At 41.8% G+C, this 25,155-nt stretch overlaps 1 protein-coding gene across 1 annotated transcript in view; it reads right to left on the bottom strand.

Moving 5' to 3' along the window:
• POC1A (POC1 centriolar protein A) overlaps positions 1–25,155 on the bottom strand; it is a 62,476-nt gene that overhangs the window by 12,793 nt on the left and 24,528 nt on the right. Inside the window, exons 8-9 of the mRNA XM_074151696.1 lie at positions 16,846–16,914; positions 15,664–15,762 (exon numbers count right to left, since the gene is read on the bottom strand). Of these exons, the coding sequence (XP_074007797.1) occupies positions 15,664–15,762; positions 16,846–16,914 (168 nt within the window). The remainder of the gene's footprint in view (positions 1–15,663; positions 15,763–16,845; positions 16,915–25,155) is intronic.

The following is a 25,155-nucleotide window of genomic DNA, read 5'->3' as shown; positions in this document are numbered from 1 at the left end:
AGCACTCAAAATGTAGTTCTCCATGGCCCGGTGCCCAGTGCAGCTCCATCCCATGCACTTATTAGTCACACAAATGACTGAAGTTTGCAAATCAACAAGGCAGCAAGGAATTCTGACAGAATGAAAAAGGGTCTCTAGAAGTTCTCCCACATGTACTTTTTCTAACCAAGAAATTAAGAGTTGCTTCCATCTCTTCTCTCGTACACGCTACTATGAACGCATTTCTCATCAGCGCTGCATCGATTTACCTGCTCATCTCTATATTTGATGCCAGGTGTATGCAGATGTCCAACTAAGCTGCAACAAGACCTCAGAACAGCTCACATAACTTTAAACCCGAAACTGTTTAGTGCATTATGAAGATATATATATAAACATATAAAAACATTTCTTTTTTTTTTTTAAATATATAGGAAAAACAACACACTTGTGCTGCTGGGAGTCACTGATTTAGGTCACAGAAAGGCTCCCAAAGCTGAGGTCCAGCCCAACAGTTCGGCAAAATAAGCAATAAACAGCACAACAGAAACATGACTGCACAGCGAAGCTGGAGGGAGGGGAAGGGAAGAGAAGAAAAAGAGGGTGCAGCTGCTGTCCTCCAGACCCTGCCAACCAAACTATCCTCATACAGCCAAGCATCACAAGACCAGTTTTGCATAAGGAACAGGAAAGGAAGGGAAAGGTTTGAAGGATACACACAACTGCTCCCGAGGGATCACTATGTTACACCACAGGCTTGGGATGCAGCTGGGTAGCAGCAGTACCAGCCACGCCAGCCTCGGCTAATTTGCTTCCTCCCACTCGCTTGAATAATTTGGATTATCTACAGGCCCTAGGCCAACACAGCCCACACTCCGGGTCACACTGCACAGTCCCACATGGTGCCACACTCAAACTACTCCTGTGCTGCAGGTAGCCCAAGAGTCACATGTTGCACACTGATACATTGGTTTAATCAACTAAAATACACTCTTGCAGAGAGGAGATAAAGCCAGCCTTACAAAGCTGCTATTTGCTGTTTAAAAGTAAAAAACAAAAAACCAAAACACTGCTTTTCAATGGGTAATTAGCATTAAAAAGCATGTTTTCTTCTTATTTTAAGGCTGACTATCATATTGTGATGATGTAACTTCAGGCCAGTCAATCATGGCACAGCAGAAATTTGAGTGAGCTAACACTGCATACAACCTGCACTTAAAAACCCCAAATGATGATGAGCTATCCACTTCAAAACCCATTAGAACACGCTGACTCACAGAAGCAGAAAAATGACTGTACCAACATATTTTCTCCCTCTACCTTTATAGCATATGTCAGACAGCTTTTCACAAAAAGCTGCTGGGTTGAACTCAAAGTTGATATTCTCTCTGTTACAATCCACAAAGTTTAAGAGTCTGGCATATTTGCAGGGGCAATATTGCGTAGATGTTCCCACACCTGATGATTTAGGGTCAAGCGGTCCCTCATCACGTCAAGTCGAAGCCAGAGGCGGCAGCAGCTCTTTGTCACTGATGCTACATTCTGACGATCGGCTCACAGGCAGAAAAACCAAGCAAGCCGCCTCCACGAAGCCCATGCGGTCTCCTGAAGGCACTCTGAGTGGTGGCAACAGCCCCAAGAACAGAACTATATCTACATTTAAAAACAGAAACACAACAATATGGCATATTGCCCCATTTCAACCACGGCTGCTTGAAAGAATGCTTACAGCCCACCATCAAGATAAGCTGTACCTAGTGCCTTCAGCAACGAAGTTCTGAGTTAATTTATCTACCTAAACCAGGGACACATCCAGCCAGCATATAAAAAGCTACGTCAACATGTCATTGGAGGCTCTCAACTGGCCAAGGTCTTTGAATATTCAGTTCTAGGAACTCACACATCCTACCTGGCCTACCCAGGTCCCAGGCCCACTACAGCAGGTGCAAAAAACCAAGTATCCAACACCCACCCCTACAGACAGCACCCTGACTTGCTGCCCACAGTCAGGCAGAGAAGCTGAAGTCAGTCTGCTCTAGCTTCTGACTCATCCCACCCGCTCTGATGGCATCAAGCTGCTATCTCAAGTCTGAGACCCGTCCAAGTAGGCTTCTCAGAGGGACCTTAGATACAGCATTCAACAAGATTTAAAGCCTGGATTTGCCCAACATAGGCATGTCCAGTGCAAGGTGGAGCTCACTGAAAATGCCTGCAAGCTCTCAGCTGGAGACACATGGACACGCTGCAAATGCAGCCCATGGTGTACGGAAGGGCAGAAGGACAGAGGCAGAGGACTGGCTGATGGCCAACCCAGCCAAGGTGCTGCATGTCAAAGGCACAGCACTCTCCTTTTCACAGCTTGAAGCAGAGCATCTGTCTGGATCAGATTCCCCAGGCTAATTTCAACTCACTGTTTTTGAAGAGGTTGAGGAGCCCAAGTAGGAATGTCTGTATTGACACTGCCCAAAGCATGTCCCTCTGCTACCAGCTAACAGAAGCCTTGTGAAAAGAGAGGAAAAGTGACATGTGGACCCTCCTACCATGGCATCAAGGAGAAAAACAGGGTGTTTTGTTTTTTTTTTAATCCTTTTGGGTTTTTCTTGCTAAAGTCTCAAATTTTTTTTACAGTCAAGGAAAGCTCTCTGCCTGCTAAGAAAACACAAGTAGGACTTCCCAGGGCAGATGCTGGAGTATTTTACAAGTATCCTAAATCTGAATGGACAACCAGAATTTTGTTGGACATTAATTTTAGGAATCTGCCAAACATTTGGTGAGCTCAGTCTTCTTCGATTAAAACAAATGTGAAAGAGTGTAATGCTCAGAGGGACAGACTGTCTGCCATAAGCACCCACCTGCACTTCTGTTGTATGTCAAATACAGCAGCAGCACCAGCTGAAGCTGCATTATAAAGGCAATAAGGTGGCCTCTACTGAATCAATAGTACAGCTTCCAAATTTGACAGCGGTAGCATCACTGCGGCATCCTTCAGGGGAAGCTTAACAAGAGGGAAATGTTTGGAAACTTTCCCTTAACAGACAGACTACAACTTGTACTTACCACTACCTTAGTGGCCAGTACCTTTGAAAGGAAATGTGCACCCAAGTGAGGGAGAACTGAATTGCCCCCAGACCGAAACCTTTTCAAATTTTGTAAGAGAGGATTAAATCATCCCTGCTACTGTCCAGAAGAATAAAGAACAAAGAAAACCCTCACAGACCCAAGTAAAGCCACCCTTCTCCCAATCGCAATCTCTGCCATGTGGTGAGCCAGCCACTAGCAATTTAAATTCTAACAGATTTGAAAAAAACATTGCAAAAATATAGAAAGAGCCCTGAAATATGCATTGGATTTGTGACAGTCTCAGTCCTGATGAGCATCACGATTACAGAGACACCTGTGCTCCCATGTGACTCACCTGCAAGGTAAAGTGCCAGATGAATCCTAGGGACAAGCACCAGAAACAATGACACTGCTACCGAGGTTTAATTTATTTTAGTCAGAGTTCAAGTGCATAATTTACTCAGCACAACCGAACAAATGTATTTGCCATTAAATATCTTATTACAACATCTGCTTATTAAGCACTGGGAGTACAGCAAGAAGCAGCTGAACATTAAAGGAAGAATAGATGAGCAGTTTCAGAATACAATACAGCTCTCAGTGACAAAGGGAAAACAGAAGTGATTTATTTATAGCAACCACTTAAAGACAGCACAGTGCAACTACTTGGGGGAAGGGGAAAATTAATCAGCCTTCATTCCAGAGGTCTCTTACTGAGTCTCTTACAAAAATTCTTCTGGCTAAACAGCATTCTGGCCAGCTATTATTGTGCTGATTGGAGAGGGGCAAGCATTAACTACACAACACATGTACATCCATAGTAAAACTGCAAGGAATAACTTAAAAAGTGCCATTTTGCTCTCTAAAGGCGATATTTAAGAAGATATATTGACAGGATAACCACCTGTCTGAATTTTACACCTACTAATAAAAAGTAGGATTCTTATCATTCAATCCAGAGGAAATATTTCCTTTCCCTTCTTGAAGTTCCATTTAAATATGAGGAAAAACTTCTTTACAGTGAGGGTGACAGAGCCCTGGAACAGGCTGCCCAGGGAGGTCATGGAGTCCCCTTCTCTGGAGATTTTCAAGACCCACCTGGGATGCAGTCCTGAGTAATGTGCTATAGGAAATCCTGCTTTAGCAGGGGAGTTGGACTAGATGATCTCTAGAGGTCCCTTCCAACTCTGACAATTCCATGATTTACCACTCCACTAAAAGGCAGAAACTGAGTGATGCAAGGAGAGTAGGTTCAGCTCAACCTTTAAGTCCCTTTAAATCAATTGCCACAGCCTATCTACTGGTTTGGGTTGGTTTGGTTTTTTTAAAGAGAATGTGATGTTGACAAGAATGCATTTTCAAGTATCTAGAAAGATAGCATTCCCTTTCGGCAACACATACATCCACTGTATTCAAATACAGACATCCAATGTATTGAAATTCACTAAGTGCAATTAAATTTACTTCTTAGCTGAAAAAAACTTCCCTAGAAACAGAGGAGCAGAAGACTCTCAAAAGTGATGTACACTGTTTATTTGGACCCCAATTCTACTAATCCAAATGGTAGAGAAATTTAATTAAAAGTCTTCTATTTTGAGGAGTCATTCTCACTACAGGTAAAGTGATATTTTAAATGTGTTCCCAGAGAGCAACAGTGACATCCAGTGGAAGCATATTAGCTTCAAGGTAAGCTTCACAGGAAGGTCAGATGGAGTACACTATGCTAGATGGGATGACCCATTAGAAACTGAGAGGTTTCCTTTCTCCCTACTACACACATAATATTGACTGAACACAGCTCCCCAAGCACAAGCACATCTCTCTAGACTGGAAAAGCATCCCCTCTTCAAGGCAGCTCTGAAATTTCTGGAGCAATCGCATTCTTCCAGACTTGCATTATTCCACATTTACTATCCAGACCAGCATAGGGTAACAACTAGAATTAGGATACAAGTGAAATTAGTTTTGTGAAACAATCCATAGGACCATTCACTCCTGCTCACCTCTTATTTCAGGATGCAAGTTGCGATAGTGGAAGGGGATTTGGGAGGGAGGGAGGAAGGGAGAGGAAAAAAAAGAAAGGGAGGTGCAAGAGGCTCTAAATGATTTAGACAGACCTCTTCTCCCTATCGGTGCTACTAAAAATACCAAATTAAAACATTAAAACTTGGCACCTCTATAGTAATGGCCATGTTTTGCCATCGGCCAATAAATATTAATTCTGTGATAACCCCAAGAAGAAATACAGTTAGTAGGTACATCTCAAACCTCTTTAAATCCCAAAGCACCCTCGCACCAAAGCTTAAGTGAATCACTGGCAGAGGCTGGCGGATGGAGTAAGGTTTGTATACCTGAAGTGAAGCAGCATCGCATCATCCACCTCTGCTGACCAGGCTGCCAGGGGTAACAACTTGCACTGAGCCAGCTACAATACTCAAACGTGCGTGAAGCCAGCCTGTCCACACGCAGAAGATTGCATGTGGAGTGAAATTTGTATCTGCTTACAGAAATACCAGGATCCCATCCCCGAAAATGACACTGACCGTCTCTGGCCAAGATGAGGGCCTCACTCTGCTCCTGCCAGAAGGGAAAAGCAGTTCCCCTCCCTTGTTTTCAGTGACCTTGCTCTTCTGGTTCCCTGTTGGTCAACTTATCTCTATATTCTGTAAGTGTCACTTTTAAACCAAGAGAGACTTTAGTATCACGGTTTTTGAGGTAACTTCAGCATCTACGCAGACTGCTAAGAGCACCCAAGCTACACACTGTCGACGCTTTTCAGCTGATTTGTACTGAGCACCACTTTACACACACCATGGCATCAACTGGTTGTGTGCCAGCTGAGATCAGGCTCATGGGTTTTTTTGTGCTATCTGATTTTATATAAAACGTTGAAAGTAGTTTCCTGCAGTGCTTTCTGAGGAGGAGCATATCTGGCACTGGAAAGAACAGAAGTCAGTTCCTGATAAGCTCTGACAAAGGGGGTCACCACAATCCAAAGCAGTAAGGAACACACCTCTAAAAGCTAGGGTTTCCAAATGACTTGTAATTAATACAGTTCTCCATTAATTCAGTCTTACCAAGGAAAGACCCTAAAATAATAGGAACTAATTTTCAATAGTCAGCTCCTTTCTCATTTGAATTACTTTTTAAATAGCTGAAAAAAATCCCTCTACAAACATGAAAGAAAATTGGAAAGTTTTGCACGATTACATTTCCAAATGCACAAATGGCATGTCTGTGATGAGTGAAAATGGGAAACAGCAATACCAGACACTGAGAACCCAGTCAAAGAGTGCATCGACAGGTAAAACTTAATGACTACCAGCTGTTTAAAAAAAAAAACAGGCCTGTATTTATTGAGAAGAAAAAGCTATGGGTAACCTTCAATATTTTAGACATTGTCTTTTAACATTTAACATTGTCTTTTCCTAGGCATTTTACCTCCCTTAACCAATTCTCCCCTCCCATCAGTCCTAGTGTTGTTTTTTTTTTTTAGGAGATTTAAGAAGTCTTCCAGAATTTAGGATGGAATAATTAAGCTTTGCTGTACAGTTGATGCTCAGCTGGCCATCCTAACGCTGCTCCTGGAGAATAACATCACCAAAAATCTCAGAACAGTTTTGTGTGAAAACAAGCCACTATAGGAACAGAAATACAAATATGAGAAACATCGGTAAGAAATTTCACCAAGAACTGACCTACTGTTTTCTGGCCCTTTTTAAGATCCCTCTTGGGAAAAACTCCCAAGAAAAAGCAGCCAAACACAGAAACAAACTGTTTATCTTCAGCCTTGGGTTATCCAGATCCAGGTTCTTTTATACTAAAGGCAACAGTCTCCAAGGCAAGAAGCAAAACACGCACAGGGAGCTCCTGAAGTGTGAACAACAGCTTCCAGCTCATTTTCTTCATCACAATCATTTGCCTCTTTCTAATGAAATATGCATATGCTATGTAATATACATATCATGTGCATGCCTCTGTATGTTACTTATGTATTAATAATGCATGTTATGTATATATACATATATGTAAACATATGCAGACACACACAGCATGCCCATTTGTTACTACTCTTGCTTGAAGTTTAGATTTTAGCAGAAACATTTGAGACTTTAGAAACTTTTAAAGCTTGAGCCATCTTCATCCATCTCAAAGCTGACACAGAATAGCAGCTTCAAAAAAAAAAAATCTTTGCCTCTGTCTCTTCTCTTTGAATTATGATTCAAGCATTAAAACAAGCCACATACAGCGGCAACCTAAGTGGATGAATTTACATTAATTAGCCCGAGATGCTGAACTTAAAAGGCAATTTTTATTCTGACCAATAAAGACTTGTCAGGACTTGCCTTATTGTTCCAGAGACTTAAAGAACAAATCTATTCGCTGTAAGATGACAGAAATTAAAAGCTGATCTCTTATTTCTGCAAAAAATCTTGTCAAACCAGAACACAAGGGAAAACAGCTGTAGCAGCAGGGCTGCTCCCATCCACTAACAGGAAAAGCTGTTGGAGGTTATTGCAGTCATTCAGAGACTCTCAAAAAGCCAAGCTGAAGGTGCCCCATACCCTGCCTTTTCCTCTCTCAAGCCCCTCATCAAGACAAGATATGAAAACTCTGATAAACAGCCTGCAATAACGTGTAAAAAAAAAAAATCTTAACACAAAATCAGAGAAGATACAGGCATTCATTTGTTTGTCATGCACACCCTTCTCTCCTTACATTGACCAGATCAAGAGAAAAGAAAACCCAAAAGCTTCAAGGGAAAGAGCAACAACATAGGGGCAAACCCCACTGGCTTGTGAAAAATGCAGTTTCACACAGCAACAACAACAAAAGCTGAAATAAGTGTATCAGAGGACTAGCCATTAACAGAGGCTTTCCGGAATATCTTCCAGAAACAGCTCTGCTGTTAGCTGTTTGTGAGGGAGACACTCAATTAGTGGAGTGAGAGAAAAACCATTTATTTTGCTCTGATGCAGTCTCACAAGTCAAATTAAGATGCAGAAAATTGGCGAGATGTGCAGTGAGGCTCCACAGAGAGCACAGTCAACTGATGCAGCCATCCAGTTCTGCTCAGATAAACTCTGCTTCCTGATATGAAGATACGTGGTACTGCTCACAGACTTTATTCTCTGATGAATTAGAGCTGGACTCTAGACCTCAGTTGGATCCAGCCTTTTCAACGATGAAACCAAAGGGTTACTCCCTCGGGCTACCCACAAAACAGATGATGCGACACTGATGCCTTCCTGCCTGATGTTTTGGGCTATAACCAGGTTATCCGTACAGGGTGAAGGAGATCAGATAGGCCTGTAAACACACAACACAAGACTAAGTTTCTATCTCTTTTGTTAACAAGAACATGTGTTTATAAATGAATGGGCAGTGCGCGCTCTTTCTGGCTCATGTTAGCCATAGTTCCTACTAACCATACTACCACAATGGGAAGAATTATTGTTTTCCCAGAGTCTGAGAATGCTGAACCAGGCAGGAAGAGATCAAGCAAATTTTCTCAACTAGCCAGGCTTGCTCACCACAACGGCTCCCTTAGTCCATTAAATGCCTGGTACCTCTTGGGGGTTAGAGTTTATTCACTCCAAGTCTCTGGTTTCTAGCAAGATGAATGGAAGACACCACTTCTTGCACAGCAAGAGCTATTAGCTGCTCTTGCTGAAATAAGGACACGAGCAATGAAAGAAAATTACATCCTTCTGGCTCTCAGAAGGTTTATAAGCACAGCCTCCTCAGGCACAGGCCACGGTAGAGTCCCAGCTTTGTCCACACCACAAAGGAGGGAGAAGAAAGAAGCCTTTTCCCCTGTTCTGGTTGAACCTCTCTCCTTGCAAAAAAAAAAAAAAAAAAAAAAAAACAAAACCCACACACAAAACAAAACCAAAACACCACCAAAACCCAAAAACCATCAAAAACCAAACAAGGTCACATGCTGCAGTAGGCTTACATGAGTGGGCTTCTTTCAATGACAGAAGAGTGGAGGTTCGGCAGCTATGAGTAACCATCTGCAACTGTACTGCTTGTGAAGGATGTGGGGAAGAGCTCCGGAGCATCCTCTGATCAGTCATAGGAAGACTCCTCCCCATCCCTATGAAGCTTCTGCTCTGACAGCCAAGCAGGATAGAGAACAGTGGAAGCATCTTGAGCATTCATCACACTGTTGTGCTTTTAAGTAAATAATCTGCCAACTTACTCCAAGAGGAAGACAGTCATGTACCAGACTAAAGCTTCTTGGAGTGGAAACGCACCCTCAGAAAAACAAGGTGACAAGCAGATCAGGACAAATAATCATTTTGCGGACCACATTTATCCTGAAGGCTGAAGGTTGGATCCCCTGCTGTTGAATACAGGATTCCTCCCTTACAACTCAAAAATAAATAAACAGAAGAGGGTGGAGGAGGTGCAAACGACAACACACATTCACATCCAATTGTGAAGAGTTGCAGCTCTGTGCAATGAAACTGCTTCCCAGGAAGGGATTTCACAGCAAGAAAAAAAAAAAAAGAAAAAATGTACGAAAGTATTCATAAGTATTAACGGATGCCAAAATTAGAGATAGTTAACCAATTTGGAAGCCAAAAGGTCAGAAAAAGAAAAGGCACATCTGGCCTATGAGTAACTCAGGAGGAATTTATTTACACAAGGGACGAGTGGCTGACAGAATGAACTGCTGCAGTCAGCACGGAGAGCACGGGCTGAGCACTGGAGGCACACGAGGTCACCAAACACAAACCAGAACCAGCAAAGGAGAGAGGAGGAGTCAGCTTTGGACATTCAGTTATAGGCCCCAGACAACTTTATGATCAGATCACGTTTTTTGGAATTACTCTCCTGTTCAACAGAATTTTTTTAGGAAAATTGCCACTGAGGAATCAACCATAGTCCAATGCCCGGAGAAAATTTTAAATCCAGCAGCGTAGAAACAGGCCTGTCTTAACCAAAAGATGCATTTAAAGAGTCATGGGGTCCCGAGTTATTTAAAAGTCCATTCTGCTGAAGCCCTGCGCTGCTCTTCCCAAGCTTCATTCACTTTGTGAAGTCTGCTGTGCCATGAGCTTTCACATTTGGTAGCTCCGCAACTGGGTACCATTTAACTTCAAAGGAGCTAAAGATATTCAAAACATTCATGCTTTTGAATTTCAGAAGAGCAGAAAGATTCCTTGGCAAGAGAGTGAGAGAAGACAACACTGCACCTCTGCCCACACCTCCCAAATTGCCCTACCAAGAGATTACTGGCTTTTGAGCCTGTCCGCACATCTACTCACACAAGCAGGTCTCTCAGAGTCCTACCAGGAGCTGAAAACTGAGCTGCGTCTATTTAAGTTACATGGTTGCAGAATTCACAGCTGACATGGTCAGAGGAACACTTGCCCATCACCTGTAAGCTTACGTTTGCTGTACCTATTACCTCTCTCACCACGACACCCTTGGTTTGAGATAAACAGACCACACACGACACTTGTGGACTGCGCATTTCACTGCCTTTTGGACATCTGAAGTTCCCACTCCCTCTCTTCAAGACAGCTTTGCCTCCGAGATACTGCAACACAAACACGTTTTAAAGTGTTTTTCTTCAGAAATCTATATGTAAAGGCTTAGATTAAAATTTCCTCACCAGCCGCTTCCTTTGCAAAATAGTATTTTGCACAAAGTTATAACAGGCCTAAAGAAGGTTCGTGTTTAAAAATGAGTAAAGAATCTCTACATCAATGAGTATTTCCTATTTTCCATAACATTGCATGAAAAACTGTTTACCAACTTAGCTTATACTACAATGTTTTTATTCATGATTTTCAGTGTACAAGTTTATCTAAACACCCAAGCACTTTCTAACTGTGGCATGAACTGCTGAGCATTTGCTCGTAACACTTGACCATACATAGTCTTCTCGGAATTAGTCAACAATAGCAGCAAATCTGCCACATAATGAAACAAGTGTTCTTGTACACTCATGTCAGCTGTAACTGCATATACGAAGCTTTCCTTGTTATTTGGAAGAAACCACCACCAAACTCCCTAAATAAAACACATTATCTGGCTTCTCTGGAAAGAACAAATTGTACGATGAATGTTTTCACAGCATATCAGATCCACGAACATATCCTTTGATCTGACCCTACACAAATCTTCATGCAGAAGATGTAGCTCACAGTTACTGACCCCAGGACAAGCGTAAGAGCCTGTATCTATGAAATCACGTGCAAAATCTATATCTGTTATTCTGATTTCCCACTAGGTCCTCCCCACTCAATATTACAGTTTAAAGCATGAATTTACTCTTACCCCTTAGATTCTAGATTAAGGCAAACACAAATGCTTATAGGATCAAGACACAAGACACAAGACTAAGACTTAATCTCTCCCAGCCAGCTTCATGCAGCATCCATCACAAGTGCCCTTAAACTTTAGGTTTCAAGGCAATTATGCAATACTTAATAGCAACAATCGTTAGCTTAGAATTTAAGAGTAAGCATTTATTTCAGAGCTACTGTAACTCAGATCTAATATTTAGAGCCTCACATCTACACTAACAGATACTTGTAATTCACTTCTAACAGCTTTTGTGTTTTCTTTATCACACTGTTCTGTCTATGCTTTTGCACCACAGTCACCACTGCAATTCCTGCTCATCACGAGCTTCTCTTTCATTCGCATTAGTCCTTGCATGGAGCAGTTTTACTTCCAAAGCAAGTTGCATCTCCCAAACCTCATATATTTACAGAAAATACAAGCAGGTGGGCAGAGCAACTTTGAAGTACATGCTGATTGTTGCAAACAAGCCCAATACCCTGATTCATAATGAACTTTAACCAACTGCCTGAGAAACCAGCATCTTCTAAAGGCTACGGTCTCCCTCTGCCTATGGAAGTGAAAATTGTTTTAAGCAAGTTTGTTTCAAGCTCACCAACCTTGACAGTGTTTCATGCCTCTTATCCCACGGGCTATTTAGGATTCTTTTTTCTTCCTGTTCATCTTGATGACAAACTAGTTTTGAAGTCTGTGTTTAGTTATTCTTTCTTAGATTTCTCAGCATGTCAGTCTGACTCTCCCCATGAGAAACCAGACACTGACCTGAGTGCTTTTACACAGCCGCTGTTTGATTAGCATTTGTGCTTTCACAACGCTTAAAAATCATACAGCTACACATGACAGCATAAGTTCTCCTTTGAAGAATATTCTCTGACTTAAGTGAAGGGTGAAAACAGATTCAAGAATAGTGTTTATGTGTTTTAGGGGTACCAAACCCAAATAACAACCTATATGTCTGTTTCAAATGTAGTTACATCTCAAAATGTCTGCAAAATCTCAGTATTATTCGAGAAGCAGAATCCTGGCACACTAACACAGCAGGAGAGAAAGATGAAGCAGCTTCATTCTTCATTGGAGGAAAAGGTGATCTTGGCATGAAATCAAGGGCCACAGGTGGCAGTTTCAAGACTGATTTTGAAGGTAAAAATAACTGATCTCAACTACACAAAATCCACCAAATAAGTACTTCATTATTAAAAAGCAAACGTTGTGCTCAAAACAAGAAGGAAACTGAATATATAGTGAAATTTAAGTCTTGCAGTAAGTTGTAGCATTGACAGTACACTTTAAGAGCCTGGCATGATACATTTCTAAAAGATAAAAGTAATTAAATTCACTTGAAAGAAAAGAGCAGACTGCCAGGAATTGACAAGTTATTGTGGAGCCAACATTTCCATGTTCAGGTTATACTTATTCCTTAAAATAACAAACCAAGCCATTTTCAGAGATATCAGGTTCTTTTTAACAGCAAAGAACATTTCACATCAATTCTAAATTTAAACTTAACCTATGCTATTCAAAACAAGCTCTTGGACTACATTGTTTATTCTTCCCCTTCTAACTTTAGCAATTACAACTGCCCTAATATTAAAACATTGCATTCCTAATAGCCTAATACACAAGGATATTTTTTTCATTTCCATTCTCATGAAGAGTACTGAGCTCTTAGTAGAGACCAGGTATAAGCTCTAATGTGCTACATGATGGTTCTTGTAACAGGCAGCCACGCTACAGTTGATGCCCTCCCAAAATTTAGACTACATTGGTTTGGCAGCACCAATCAGACTGAGTGACATGAGACAAAAATTGAAACTCCACTCCTTTATAGCAGGACAGAGCTGCATCACACTTCCAAGGCAAAACAATGTTCTTAACTGCATAAAAGAGATCACATTGTTGAACTGCATCAACAGACTAAGTCTACTAAGACACTGGTTTCAGTTGTGCCAGCTGGCACCCAGGCTCTCTGTTGCAACCACCTTCACCCCTGCTTTTTAACCAGAGAGAATTGTTACTGTTGAAGGCAGTCAAAGGTTTAATTTATATATCTCTATTCATGCTCATGGCTAATCTGGCAGATCTAATGGAAGCATCATTCGTGCTATTCAGACCAAAAGATAACACCACGTTTGCCCAAGGAATAAATAGGAAGGAAGAATCCCACTGACTATTGCTCAGTTTGATCTTCTCTAAGTTGTGCATAACACTTTTTATATTCAGGTAGCACTGCTGGGATCAGCAGCTCCCATGCTGCATGCCCAAGCCAAAGGTTGCATTTGGGTGGTAGTTCAAAATACCCACTCCTTTGAAGTAATTCGGGTCCCCAAACCAAAGTGAACGTCTCTTCCGCATGACTCAGCATGGATTCACTTTGCCCTCTGTAAAAACACAGCACCTGGTCCAAACCAATATTTTGCATCTCAAAGAATCCGCAGCACCCTGTTTCCCATAGGGCCAGAGCATGAATAGAGCAACACCTCGTCAGCCAGCACTGCATGAGATGGATTTTCCTGTCAGTGGTACACAAACAGTTGCTCCCAGCAGCATATGTTAGTGGTGTTGCCAGGTAAACACTTCCACAGGGGCAATTTTGTGGAGGGACAACAGGGTGTTTGTGTTCAGGGTGGTTAGTCATTGTTCAAGGGTTTTGTTCAGCAGCTACCTTCAATGCACACCTTATCATCTGCTGACACAGGTTCTATAACAAAGAGCTAAGTTTTAGAGATGCTTGGGCATTTCCTTCCTTTCCGTAAATTACTACTAGTTAATACACTCTGGTAACAACAGCAGTACAGATGGGGGTAAACGTACCACAATCTCCCATTAGCAGACACCACCTCTACACTATTTAAGCCATTCCTTGGAATGTTGCAAACTGAAAACAGTATTCCTTCACACAAAGGCTTTCTTTGCTGTATTTCACCCCAGAATTATACTACACAATTTAAGTTAAAGCAGATAGAGTTCAAAGTCAGTCCAGTTCAACAGGCTAACAAACAAAGAGGTCATTGGACTGCTAGTTTCATAGCCTGCATAACTTCAGAGTTAGAACACAGGAGAGGAGGAAAAGGAAGAAGTCAGTTTTAGCCAAAACCAGCTGAGGATCAATAAACACTGTCACCTCCTCGTTCCTTCTGTGTTTGCTTCTTGCCCTCCTCTCGTAATCACATACCACTAATATCCTCCAGTTTGGTTTGCTTTCTTTACAGAGCACTCCACATCATAAGGCATCAGGTTTACAGCTGCAGACTCAAATCTTGTCCATCACAAAATACCACAGCTATTCCAACACCTCCAGCAATGGACTGACATCATATTGAATGAAAATGCTACTAGGTTTAAGAGAGAACATAAGTTTAGTAGCCTGGTAAAGAAGACCTAAGGCGATAAGACTAAAGACAGTGCCCCAAAGCAACTGAGGCAATGCCGTATATGTATAAACCCCTGGTTCACAAACTGCTTTTAGCTTACAGCTAAAGTTGAACAAGATGTACCAAAAAACAGCCACGGTAATAACATATCTCAGAATCCTGTAGCATACTCAAGTGCGTAAAAAATATCCAAAAACTGACAAGACAAAATAATCAAGTTTAAGTGAAGCATTACCACATCCAAAAATTATAACTCACGGGCAGTAACTTTAAATGGTTGCTCTTGTAATAGCCATGACATCCAACATCAGTTCTACGCTTAGATCAGTGCACCATAATGAATTACTTGGTAGATTTATCTATTAGATACAGTCAGAACTCAGACGTCTCTTAACACATGGTTCAGGGAACGGATATGAATGGATGCCGCCAAGTATTTAGGAAAGAAGCTCCAGTAAAATACGTCACCTATTTCTCAAGTGTGAAATCTATGCACAGATTCCTTTTGTCTCTGCTGTCAGTGAAAAGATACCACGACCAATATCTATTTTCAGGAGTGACACCAGCTGAAAGGATTCATATCAGCTACCAAAACTGACTTCAGCTGTTACTCACGTCTGCGCTTTTTTGCGGACTGCCATCCAAGCCTACCACACATTCTGCAACACAGGCTGTTAATGAAGAATGCATATATACATGCACTAAATTTCTTTCCCTTTTAAAATCATCATATATCATTTTCCTATAAAGTAAGTACAGTTTAACAAAATAAACAACATGAGATCAGTTAAAAAACAGACATCCTGCAGCTCAAATAAATATCAAGGGAAGTTGACTCTATAGTTCAACTGCCTTGAAAGAACCACATGCTTTCAAGTTGCAGGAAGTGTACTGAAAAGGAACTCTACGTGATTTCAGTATGCTGACCTACCAGAGTGCGGTGGGTCCCATCCACACTAGTGCCAGACTTCTGTGTTTTCAGTACATCACCATAATCTGCTGCGTCAAAGTTAGTCTTCCACACCATCACCTGCAGAAGAAAGGCAAGTGACTAAGTTATCTCTATTTTCCACCTACAGTTGCTTAAAGGTCAATTTTTTCAACACAGAGTCAGTCACCAAAGCTTACCTAAGAATGTTTTGGCATCAATTGAATTAAGGATGTTATTTTTAAGTGTGCTACCAAATACAGACAGAGCATAACTGAGTTCTCAATGGGTAAGTGACCTAGTCTTCCAGTATTCTTTGTGTCAGGAACATCCTGAAACTAGAGCTACCAAGAGAACTTCAAAGCAACATGCGGAATATACCATTAAACCCACAAATATATTAAGATAAGTGCTATAATGCTAAGCATGGTATCAGACACACCCCAAACAATCACTGGTTTATCATCAGTTCATTCATAGGAAAAGGAGAGTTAGTACTTTGAGGCTAGCATTAGAAATCTGGAAAGCTAGTTTGTCAGCTAAATACCAAACTTAAATCCCACTTATAGGCTGCTTCTCTCCATAACGTGGTATTTATTTCAGAAGAGAAAAAAGGCCTCTAACACATAAACCATTTCAACATATCAAAGCAAATCTATGGAGCAAAATCCTTAGCAGCGGCTCTAAAAGTCTAAAAAAGTTTAAGAGCAATCAATCAGCTATTTCAGAAGTCTGAAAGACATCTATGAACCCAGGCAGCTCATCTCAGTCATCAGAAACATCAGTGTTTATTCTTTACTTAAAAGTTCTCATCCCTGCTTCACCCAAATAAAAGGATTTTTCTTCTGTAGCTGCATAGTTAACCAACAACACCATTCCACTGTGTAATAGAATAAAGCGATGCTCTTATTGTATAGATTCTCTCTTCACTGCTAGCAAGGGTGCTATTCCAAAAACAGGCACTGGACCTAGTCTAACCTGGGGATTAAGGGCAATGCAACACAGCTCAGCGAAGACTGATGACAGAAAAATGGATACTCACGCAGACCACTACTTTGGGTCGAAATCTGCCCATATCTTCAGCGGGGCAACTCACACTATGTTAAAACCAGCATATATTTGCAGCAGTGAGATGCGAAGAAAACAGTAACAACAAGGCAAAAAACTATCAAACTAGTCAGATACCTGTTCATCAGAACCTCCAGAGGCAAAGAAGTCTCCAGCTCTTGAAAACGCTACACAGGTAGCTGGCCCCTGCAAACAGATTTAAAAGATAAGTTTAGAAAAATGTGAAAGAAAAACTGTTATAAAGCTCCATTCATTACAGCTTTACAAGGTATTTCTCATTTGACATCAGCAATCTAAACAGAAAATTTAAAAAGCTCTTATCTGTCAGGTAAGTGGGCCACAATTAACATGCTAAGCTCACTGGCACTTACCACTTCCCACATTTTTGCCCCCAGTTTAAGACACCATATCTACAGCACAACATCCATGGCATTAAGGCAGAGACAGGAACAAACCACGTTTTACAGCTTCGGGCTTTTCCTTGTTCCCTCTCGATCATTCTCTCTCCCCTTTCAAATTAAGAATTTCTAAAACTCCTGTTCATTTATTAAAAGCAGTAAAACTGTTGAGTTTTGTTAAATGCATCCTTCAGTTAGCCACCTGATGGAAAGGTTTAAAGCACAAAAGGAGGTTTAATACACAGATATGCATGGAGCAGCAAAGGGCACGAGAAAGATTTTTACCCCCACTACTGACAATTCTAAGCACTCACAAATCATAAACAATGTCCCATAAAAATATAAGCTTTATTACAACAAGTTTGAGGAGTGATGAAACCACCTTTCAGGCTTCAATTGCTAAGCCCTCAGAATCTACATTTTCCAAGCTCCTCCTCACACCATGAATACTAGAACCATGAAAGGAAAAGCCAAGATTTTCACATAATCGTGGAACTCCAGGGGCCAGAACTTCAAACATTATCCCGAATCTTCAAAACGTAAGCATCACAAGACAGCAACTTTCACGAACCGCTGCGTGTACCAGATTCACCATGGACTCTTCCTCCACATGCTTTCCCAACAGCCTTTCTTTGAAAATACGTAACTTCACTAAGGGACAGCATAAAACATATGACTGATGATAAAAATAGCCAATAGGTAGGGCTACAGGCAAGAAGTGAAAGAAGTTCTATCCTGAAGGAAAAGGTTGGGGGAAGTGAATTTGGTTTTAATTTTTTTACAGTCATCACATGCTGTCCTATATATTTCTAGGATGTTCTGTACAAACTGCTCACTGCAGAAGACATGAGGCTTAAAGCTTGTGCTCCACCACGACATAACTTCAAAACATGCTTGACCAGCTATCAACCAAAGCAATCAATTTGTATCAATTAATTTGTCCAAGGTTAGAAGCATGTTAAGTCAAGAAATTTGTACAAGCAGAATAACTGAATGCATAAGATTCAGTGTTCAGAGCAGAATCCAATTACTCATTTTATTTAAGACTTGGCAGTCAAGAAGCCCACAGTTTTCAGCACAGGAGGAAGCAGCACCCAAGGCTACCTGAGGAGCACTGGTAAAAAGCACAGGTCACAATGGCAGACAGAGCAGTGTCAGCAGAATATACTGTATTTGTACACTAGCTTCTATTTACTGTATTCTGTAGTACTAGAGTTTCGCAGGAGGCAGCTATTCTCTTTGGATATGAACCAGCAGGACAAAGCCACAGGGGGACATGCAAAAGCATCAGAAACAAACCAGAATCACTGCTCTATATCCCCTCACGTGTAGGGCGTGTGGACAAGCAACGACAGAGGCACCTGCAGCAGCACAGGAGTGCGAGCAGCGGGCAGGCACTCCTTACAACACCACCGTTTGCCATTTCAAACCTACAGCCTACTGTTCTATAAGGGTTTGTGTTAGCTGTCAGGTTTTTAGCTGAAGAACAGAAGCCTGGCTTAAACTACTCTACTCTTTGTAGTTTTACGGAATGCCAGAGTTGATGCACCCAGCATCATCTCTGTACAGCACAGGTGCCTGCATTTTGAAGAAGCCTTGCTCTGAAAATAGTCAGTTCCAAGAGACTTTAAATGATGCTGAAGCACTGCTGGAGTAAAAGCATGCATTTCACACCAGGCATCTATTTTAATACATTTTCAACCTTCAGAAAGCACACAGGAGTACGCACACGGGAAGGATGAGGCAGGCGCTCTGAGATGCAGTCAAACAGAGCTGAAAAATCATTACGTGTGTTTGAGCACAGGCACAACAGACAAACTGTTCTGCTTAGAATAAACAGCCAAGGACCCAGAGACTGAAGTTTTATGTCAGCTACTGAAGACATTACTTTGCAGATTGCACTAAGCCTGAGCTTCTGCCCATGCCGAAATGGGCAGAGGCAGGAACGAGCACTTGCAGAGGCAGCCTATGGCTGAGTTTGCTGGGGAAGCAAGCTGAACTAGGGACAGGTGGAAAACACCACCAAAAAAAGCCACAGCAATCACCACCAGATAACTCCGCTACACAGACATACACCTCCTGACAGAAGCAGAGTTATCCTCTTTGAAGTAAGATCACGTATCTCAGAAGCCAAGTAAGGAGCTTCTCCTCACCCTGTATCAAGTGGCAAGGACAGACTACTTTATTAAGAGTTCACATCTTCCCAATGGACATCACATGGAAATCTCACATCTGGCTTGTTTCTGGTTTCCCTTCTTTCTCTCCTTTGTAAAAGTGAATTCATCGTTATAAATCCTGAGGGTAGACAAATACCCAAAGATTGCAGTCGGGATAAGCACCCAACTCTCACTGCAACCCGTCTTGTGTGCTTTCAAATACACCGGCACAAGGTTATGCTGGCAAAACTAGAGTCTTGATGTGGTCGCTACCAGTGTGAAGAGTTTTAGCTTCCTTAAAACACATTAAGGTATTTCCTTATTACCATTTCACCTGCTGTGATTTCAAAAGGTTTTGAGACCTTCTAATAGCAACATCTCACTTGAAAGATTCTTGCCAGAATCGATCTAGTAGCAGCAATTTCAAAACGGATGCGCAGTCATTAGCATGACTAAGCGTCTTTAACCAACACAGCATTAAATAGTGCAGATATTTCAAACCAAAGACACTGCCATCAATCGGCTGAGACAAAATGCGCTTCTGCCTTTTACTCCCACCCGCCTTCCCCAGTAGATCAGCTCTCTGACCACACTGCCAGGAATGGAGACTCTGAAAAAAAAAAAAAAAAAAATGCAAAAGCAAAAGACAAATAAACAGTAAGAAAGGGCAGAAACACGTATGTAGCCAGAAAACTGCACAGCAGTGAATATTGCTCAAAGACAACAGAGTAGAGGATACAGAAGCTGCGGTTGACTGTAATAAACCAGTCAGAGTTGGGAGGGCAAAAAAACATTCAAGACACTGCTTAAGACAAAATGTTCAGGGACAAGCACAAGTGAGGAATACTGGAGAATAGCAATGTTTCACAAAACTATTTTTATCAGTCTAAATATTTCCGTGTATTTAGACGAAGTTTAACACAATACAAATCACATCAAAACAGGCAGTGAACTGACTCCAAAGTCATAGCATTCTGAAGGGGGCAATGAAAAAAAGAGTTCAACAGAACATACTCCTCCCAAAATAGAAACTGATATCAAAGACTGAATGTGCCTTTATAAATTGAAAAAAGGGGAACAGACAAGCCTAAAGACACAACATCCTCTACAGATTTGTTGACATAAATTAAGTTAAAAGTATTTTTGTTACATGCACTTACAGCACTCTTCCCGGATATAACAGGTTTGCTATAGCAACATACAAATAATAGTTTCCCAAATACACTCACAATTTAATATAAACACATAAAATAAAAATAAAAAGCTACACATGCCAGTGATTAGACACAGCTTAACTCCCATTTGTTACAGGTAAGCATAGCAGATCCAACAGGTTTCTGATGCAGTCCTGGACAACAGGTACATGGTTGGAGACTGAAGAATTCAAATCTGCCTTCAAATTTCCCCCCACACACACACCTTAAACTTACTGTTTGCTTTAGGAGTGCCAAGAAGCGGCAGTTGCATTTTCTTCTATACAAGTTGTAGGGAGAATTTTAAGCTTATTTCCCATGGAACTAGAACATGCGTGATGCAGCGACCTTCTAAAGGACCACTTTTTTCCTCTTTCTGTAGCAAGACACAAATGTCTGTCTATTAGTATATCCTGAGGGTTCAGAAGTTCCAGTTCTGCATCCTCCCAGAGCAGGGGGGGTTGGAACTTGATGATCTTCAAGGTCCCTTCCAACTCTAACCATTCTATGATTCTATGATCCTCATCGTGCAGGTGTTACACACAAGCCACTAGCACCAGTCCCCAAATTCCCACAGCTTCTTGTCTTGGATTAAACAGCAAGCTGCAGAAAGAAGGGACTGGACAACAAGGTACACCATGTTAGCAGTAAGGAACATTACTATTTAGTCCTCTGCAGGCCAAAAACATTAAGAATGTTGAGCTTTTGTGCATGTCAAATTTTGACATTACAGTAATAGTTTTGGTAATAATGGGAGACAGCCGCAGAAAGTTTGAGGGAAAGTACACAAAAGAGCAATAGTTATCCACTGGAAATGTTGAATGGGAAGAACGTTGCCGCTAATCAATATTCAACTCATCTCCTCTAGTGAAAGAGTCCCAGGCAGGGTGGAGATAAGCCCCAAGGAGCCCTGAAAAGGACAAACAGCTCACACTGGATGCACAAAGAAACTAGAAACAAAAAAAGAGAAGCCATACAGAAGGAATGATAACAGGATCAAGCCTACTCCTTTGCAGCAGCGCTCCCAATGAACAGGATTTGGGGAAAGTCAAATAGCCATATCACGGTAGGTGAAACACCAGTTGACATCCCATTTCTAGCTGCATGCATAGGTAAGAAGGGTAAGGCACAGCATGTTACACCATGTGGTTTATGTGAAGACTACCCCCCAGAGACAGAGATTACACCTTCTCCTTGTTTTCCCATTTCGGATTGAGGCTCATCATCACAAGGCCTTTATTGCCCTAGCAATTCACAGGTTGATCAGCTAACACAAAACATTAAATGTGGCCTAAAAAGAGATGTTCAGAACTATTACCTATGTCCTGAATGCGTTCATCACCTACAGAGATGGGATCTGAAGCCAGAACAGAGATTACAACAGTGAATGACTGACTGGCAGGATGCTGATAGCATCAGTAACGATCGACACAGGGATGACAAGAGACAACAGGAATAGCATCCCTGAACAGAAAGCTTTCAAAGGTGGGGCTAAAAATAGATCTCTCTGAAATAAATACTTAAGAGAAAGGCCAAAAGTTTAGTTTAGAGAAATAGAAACATGCCTGGAGCAAACAGTCTTACCTGCATGCAGACAGCAGATGAACACATACCATCTAAAAACAATAAGCAGGCAATGACAGAGAAAGCCCTCTTGAACACCACTTCCTCCCCCCTAGAACTGCTGGAGGAGAGAAGGCACACGATTTCAAGAGCAGCAGGGCCAACACCAACAGTCAATTCAAGTCAAGAGAGGCCAGACTTGCGAGCTTCAGCTAGGAACAGAGCTGACATTTTGGCTTCAGCGTAACAGAAGAAACAAGAGCCACACTGGAGAAGGTCCAGGAATAAACCAGAAGAGAGTACTTTAACGATCCACAGTCTGCACAGTGACAGAAGAGGCAGAGAAGAAGGTAGCTAGAGAGACAAGTGAGGTCAAGGCTGCCAGCAGAATTTTCTTTCCTCCTTCCCCCCCCCCCTTTTTTTTTTTTTTAAATCCAGAGACGAGCCAGATAAGAGACTAACGAAGGTGCCAAAAGCTGGAACAGGGCATATCTAGACAATGCAAACAATTGAATTAAAGGAGAGCTTCCTCTTCCGCTGCCCACAAAAGGGGATGTAGAAGTGGAAAGATACAAGTCAGTACATTCAGTCAAACTCTCCCAGAATAACTAGTGCAAAGAGGAAAAGCAGATACAAGTGGTGATGAGGTCTGAGAAGCAAATCAGAGGCAGCAACAAGTACGCTGGGATCCTAGGCATGGAATCCTCAGTCCAAAACATAGAAGAAATAATAATAAACAGAGCAGTCATCACCACTGTTCACAGTGCTTTCAACTGCTTCATGGCACAGGAGAAGACGGCAAGTCACACTTGGACAGACGGACATTGATATGGCAGAGGGTAAACAAGGAAAAGAGGCAAAGAGTAAGTGATCAAGACAAACAGGAAAACACCAAGAGCAGGGAAGAAACTTGATAAATGCATTCGAGTGCTAAAGAACATAGAGGGCCTGGGACAAGATGCTGATGTGTCTTTCACCCATCACTCGGTTTCAGCAGCAGATAAAGCAGTGAAGAGTTCAGCAAAGACCAATTCAAATTAACAGACCTTTTGCTAAGGCGGAAGCACCCAGCCTGCATCTCGGGATCAATGACAAACTTGCAGCAAGGAAACCCACAGCTGTGAAGATCTATTCAATCTCATCAGAAAAGGCAGGAGACGATAGCAGGATACATAATAGGAGAAGAAAACTGAATTCAGAGAAGACATCAGAGGCAGGAAGAAATACAAGGGACAAGATAGGTGACAGTTACACACACTTGTTTCACAGTCTGGTACAGGATGCAGCACTGTATCCTGCAGAAGAAGCATCAGACAGGAAAATCCAAGTCTTAGAAAGAGGCAAGAGATGGAAAAAAAAAGAAAAAGCTATGAAAGCCATGGGTGTTTGTTGACTTTTTACAAAGAACACAGATACCCTAAAGAGGGTGTGGAGAGGGGAAAAGGTGTCAGCACAGGCATGGTAACGCTGGGAAATAAAGAGGTGCAGGACAGAGCTGAGTATTGTCCTCAAGTGGGGACGGAGTGGAAAGCAGTAGGGGCTGTGGAAGGAATCTACACCTCTAACAGCAAGGATAAGAAAGGTGTTTAGATAAGAAGAGCAGATTCCTAGAAACTGCACAATGGGGGTGATAAAGGAGAGAAAGGGAGAGTGAAAGGGAACCAAGGAGAAAAGCACAGGGGACAAAGATGGCAATGTCAACAAGTGAAGTTTTCATGCACAATCATTACAACCGCCCTTCCAGACCAAAAATCAGACCGGGACCTAACAAGAATACCTCTGACAAAAATTCACAAGGATTCTTGGTCCACAGAGCTCTGAAAAGCTCCTGTATCACTACACAGAGCAAGACTGTCATGCCTGCACCTTCCTTCACCAGGGAGCAAGGGCTACAGCTAACAGGGAAACTGTATACTGGCACTTCATCATTGACTCTTCAGTAGCTTTAACTCCTCAAAGCTTCAGTTTAAAAAAAAAAAATACAAGGGAAGAATAAAGCACCCATATTTCCTTTTTAATACTCAGAAATGCTAATGTAGAATCAATTGCTTGTTTTTTGCAACACACCCCTTCCCTCCCTTCGCTGGTCCAGTTCTGCGCAGCCCCAAGATGTCCTCACAGCCTTCAAAGATGAGTAGGCCTGCACAGATGTTTAATGCCACCTATGTAGAGCTGGCAGCAGGCCATGAAAAAGCACATTTGTTTCCTGTGCACCTGCTCAGAAGATCTTGCTCTTTAGCCAAGCAGCAAAGCAAAGAGCACTTATGCCACCCAGCTAGGTGGGAACGCAGCTACTTCATGGTTCAAGTCAAGGTTGCTTGGAGAAACGTAACTTTGCATTTTCTGTCCTCCTATTTATAAACATAACCATACAGATGTTTTCTAAATATTTACCGAGAACTTCCATTCCACTAAGGAAGTCAGTCTAGAAATCTTCTAATCAAATTGCCCTAAAGGGCAGCAGGCACTGTGTACGTACCTGCTCTCCACAAGCAACTCTCCGGAGGTGACTTACGGGCCCCAAAACGTTCTGTTCCTTAACGATGATTCCATACCAGAGGTGGACCTACGTACCAACTCAGTGTCTCATCCGTACAGAATTAGGCAAGAGTACTTCACAGCTTGAAGCACTCCAGAACTAAAATATGCAAGCACAATACAGAATGATATTTCACAGCTGCAAGATGTCAGCTCCAAGCTGCAAACTCCTGTCTCTAACGATCCTTCTGCTACAAGGAGGCCAGCTACATTACAATTAAAGACAGCAATGTAAACTTGGCAATCCTTCCTGTGTAAACTACAGCTAATCAGCTGCTAACAAATTCCTGGCACTCCAGCAGTTGCGTCAAAGTATGTCTAAAGGACCTTACGTTTTTTTCCTTTAAGTGTCCACTCGCATGCAGCCTTCCCAGAACAACACAACAGCAGTCAGCTGTCAGAGTAAGAACAAAGTCTCAACCAGCATATTCACCCACACAAAGTCACAACTCAAGAATGTCTTCAGAACAGGCTGTTCATTTGGTGACTAACCTATAGCCCTCACTTAGAAAGGCAAATCTACTTAATGACCAAAAAAATCCACACCCACTTCATTTTTAGCCACTTGGAGATACCGTC

Source organism: Numenius arquata, chromosome 8, assembly GCF_964106895.1.
Source record: "Numenius arquata chromosome 8, bNumArq3.hap1.1, whole genome shotgun sequence".
In the NCBI taxonomy this organism is placed as follows: Eukaryota; Metazoa; Chordata; class Aves; order Charadriiformes; family Scolopacidae; genus Numenius; species Numenius arquata.
Note: the sequence above shows the minus strand (reverse complement) of the source record. Positions and strands in the feature narration are given on the sequence as shown.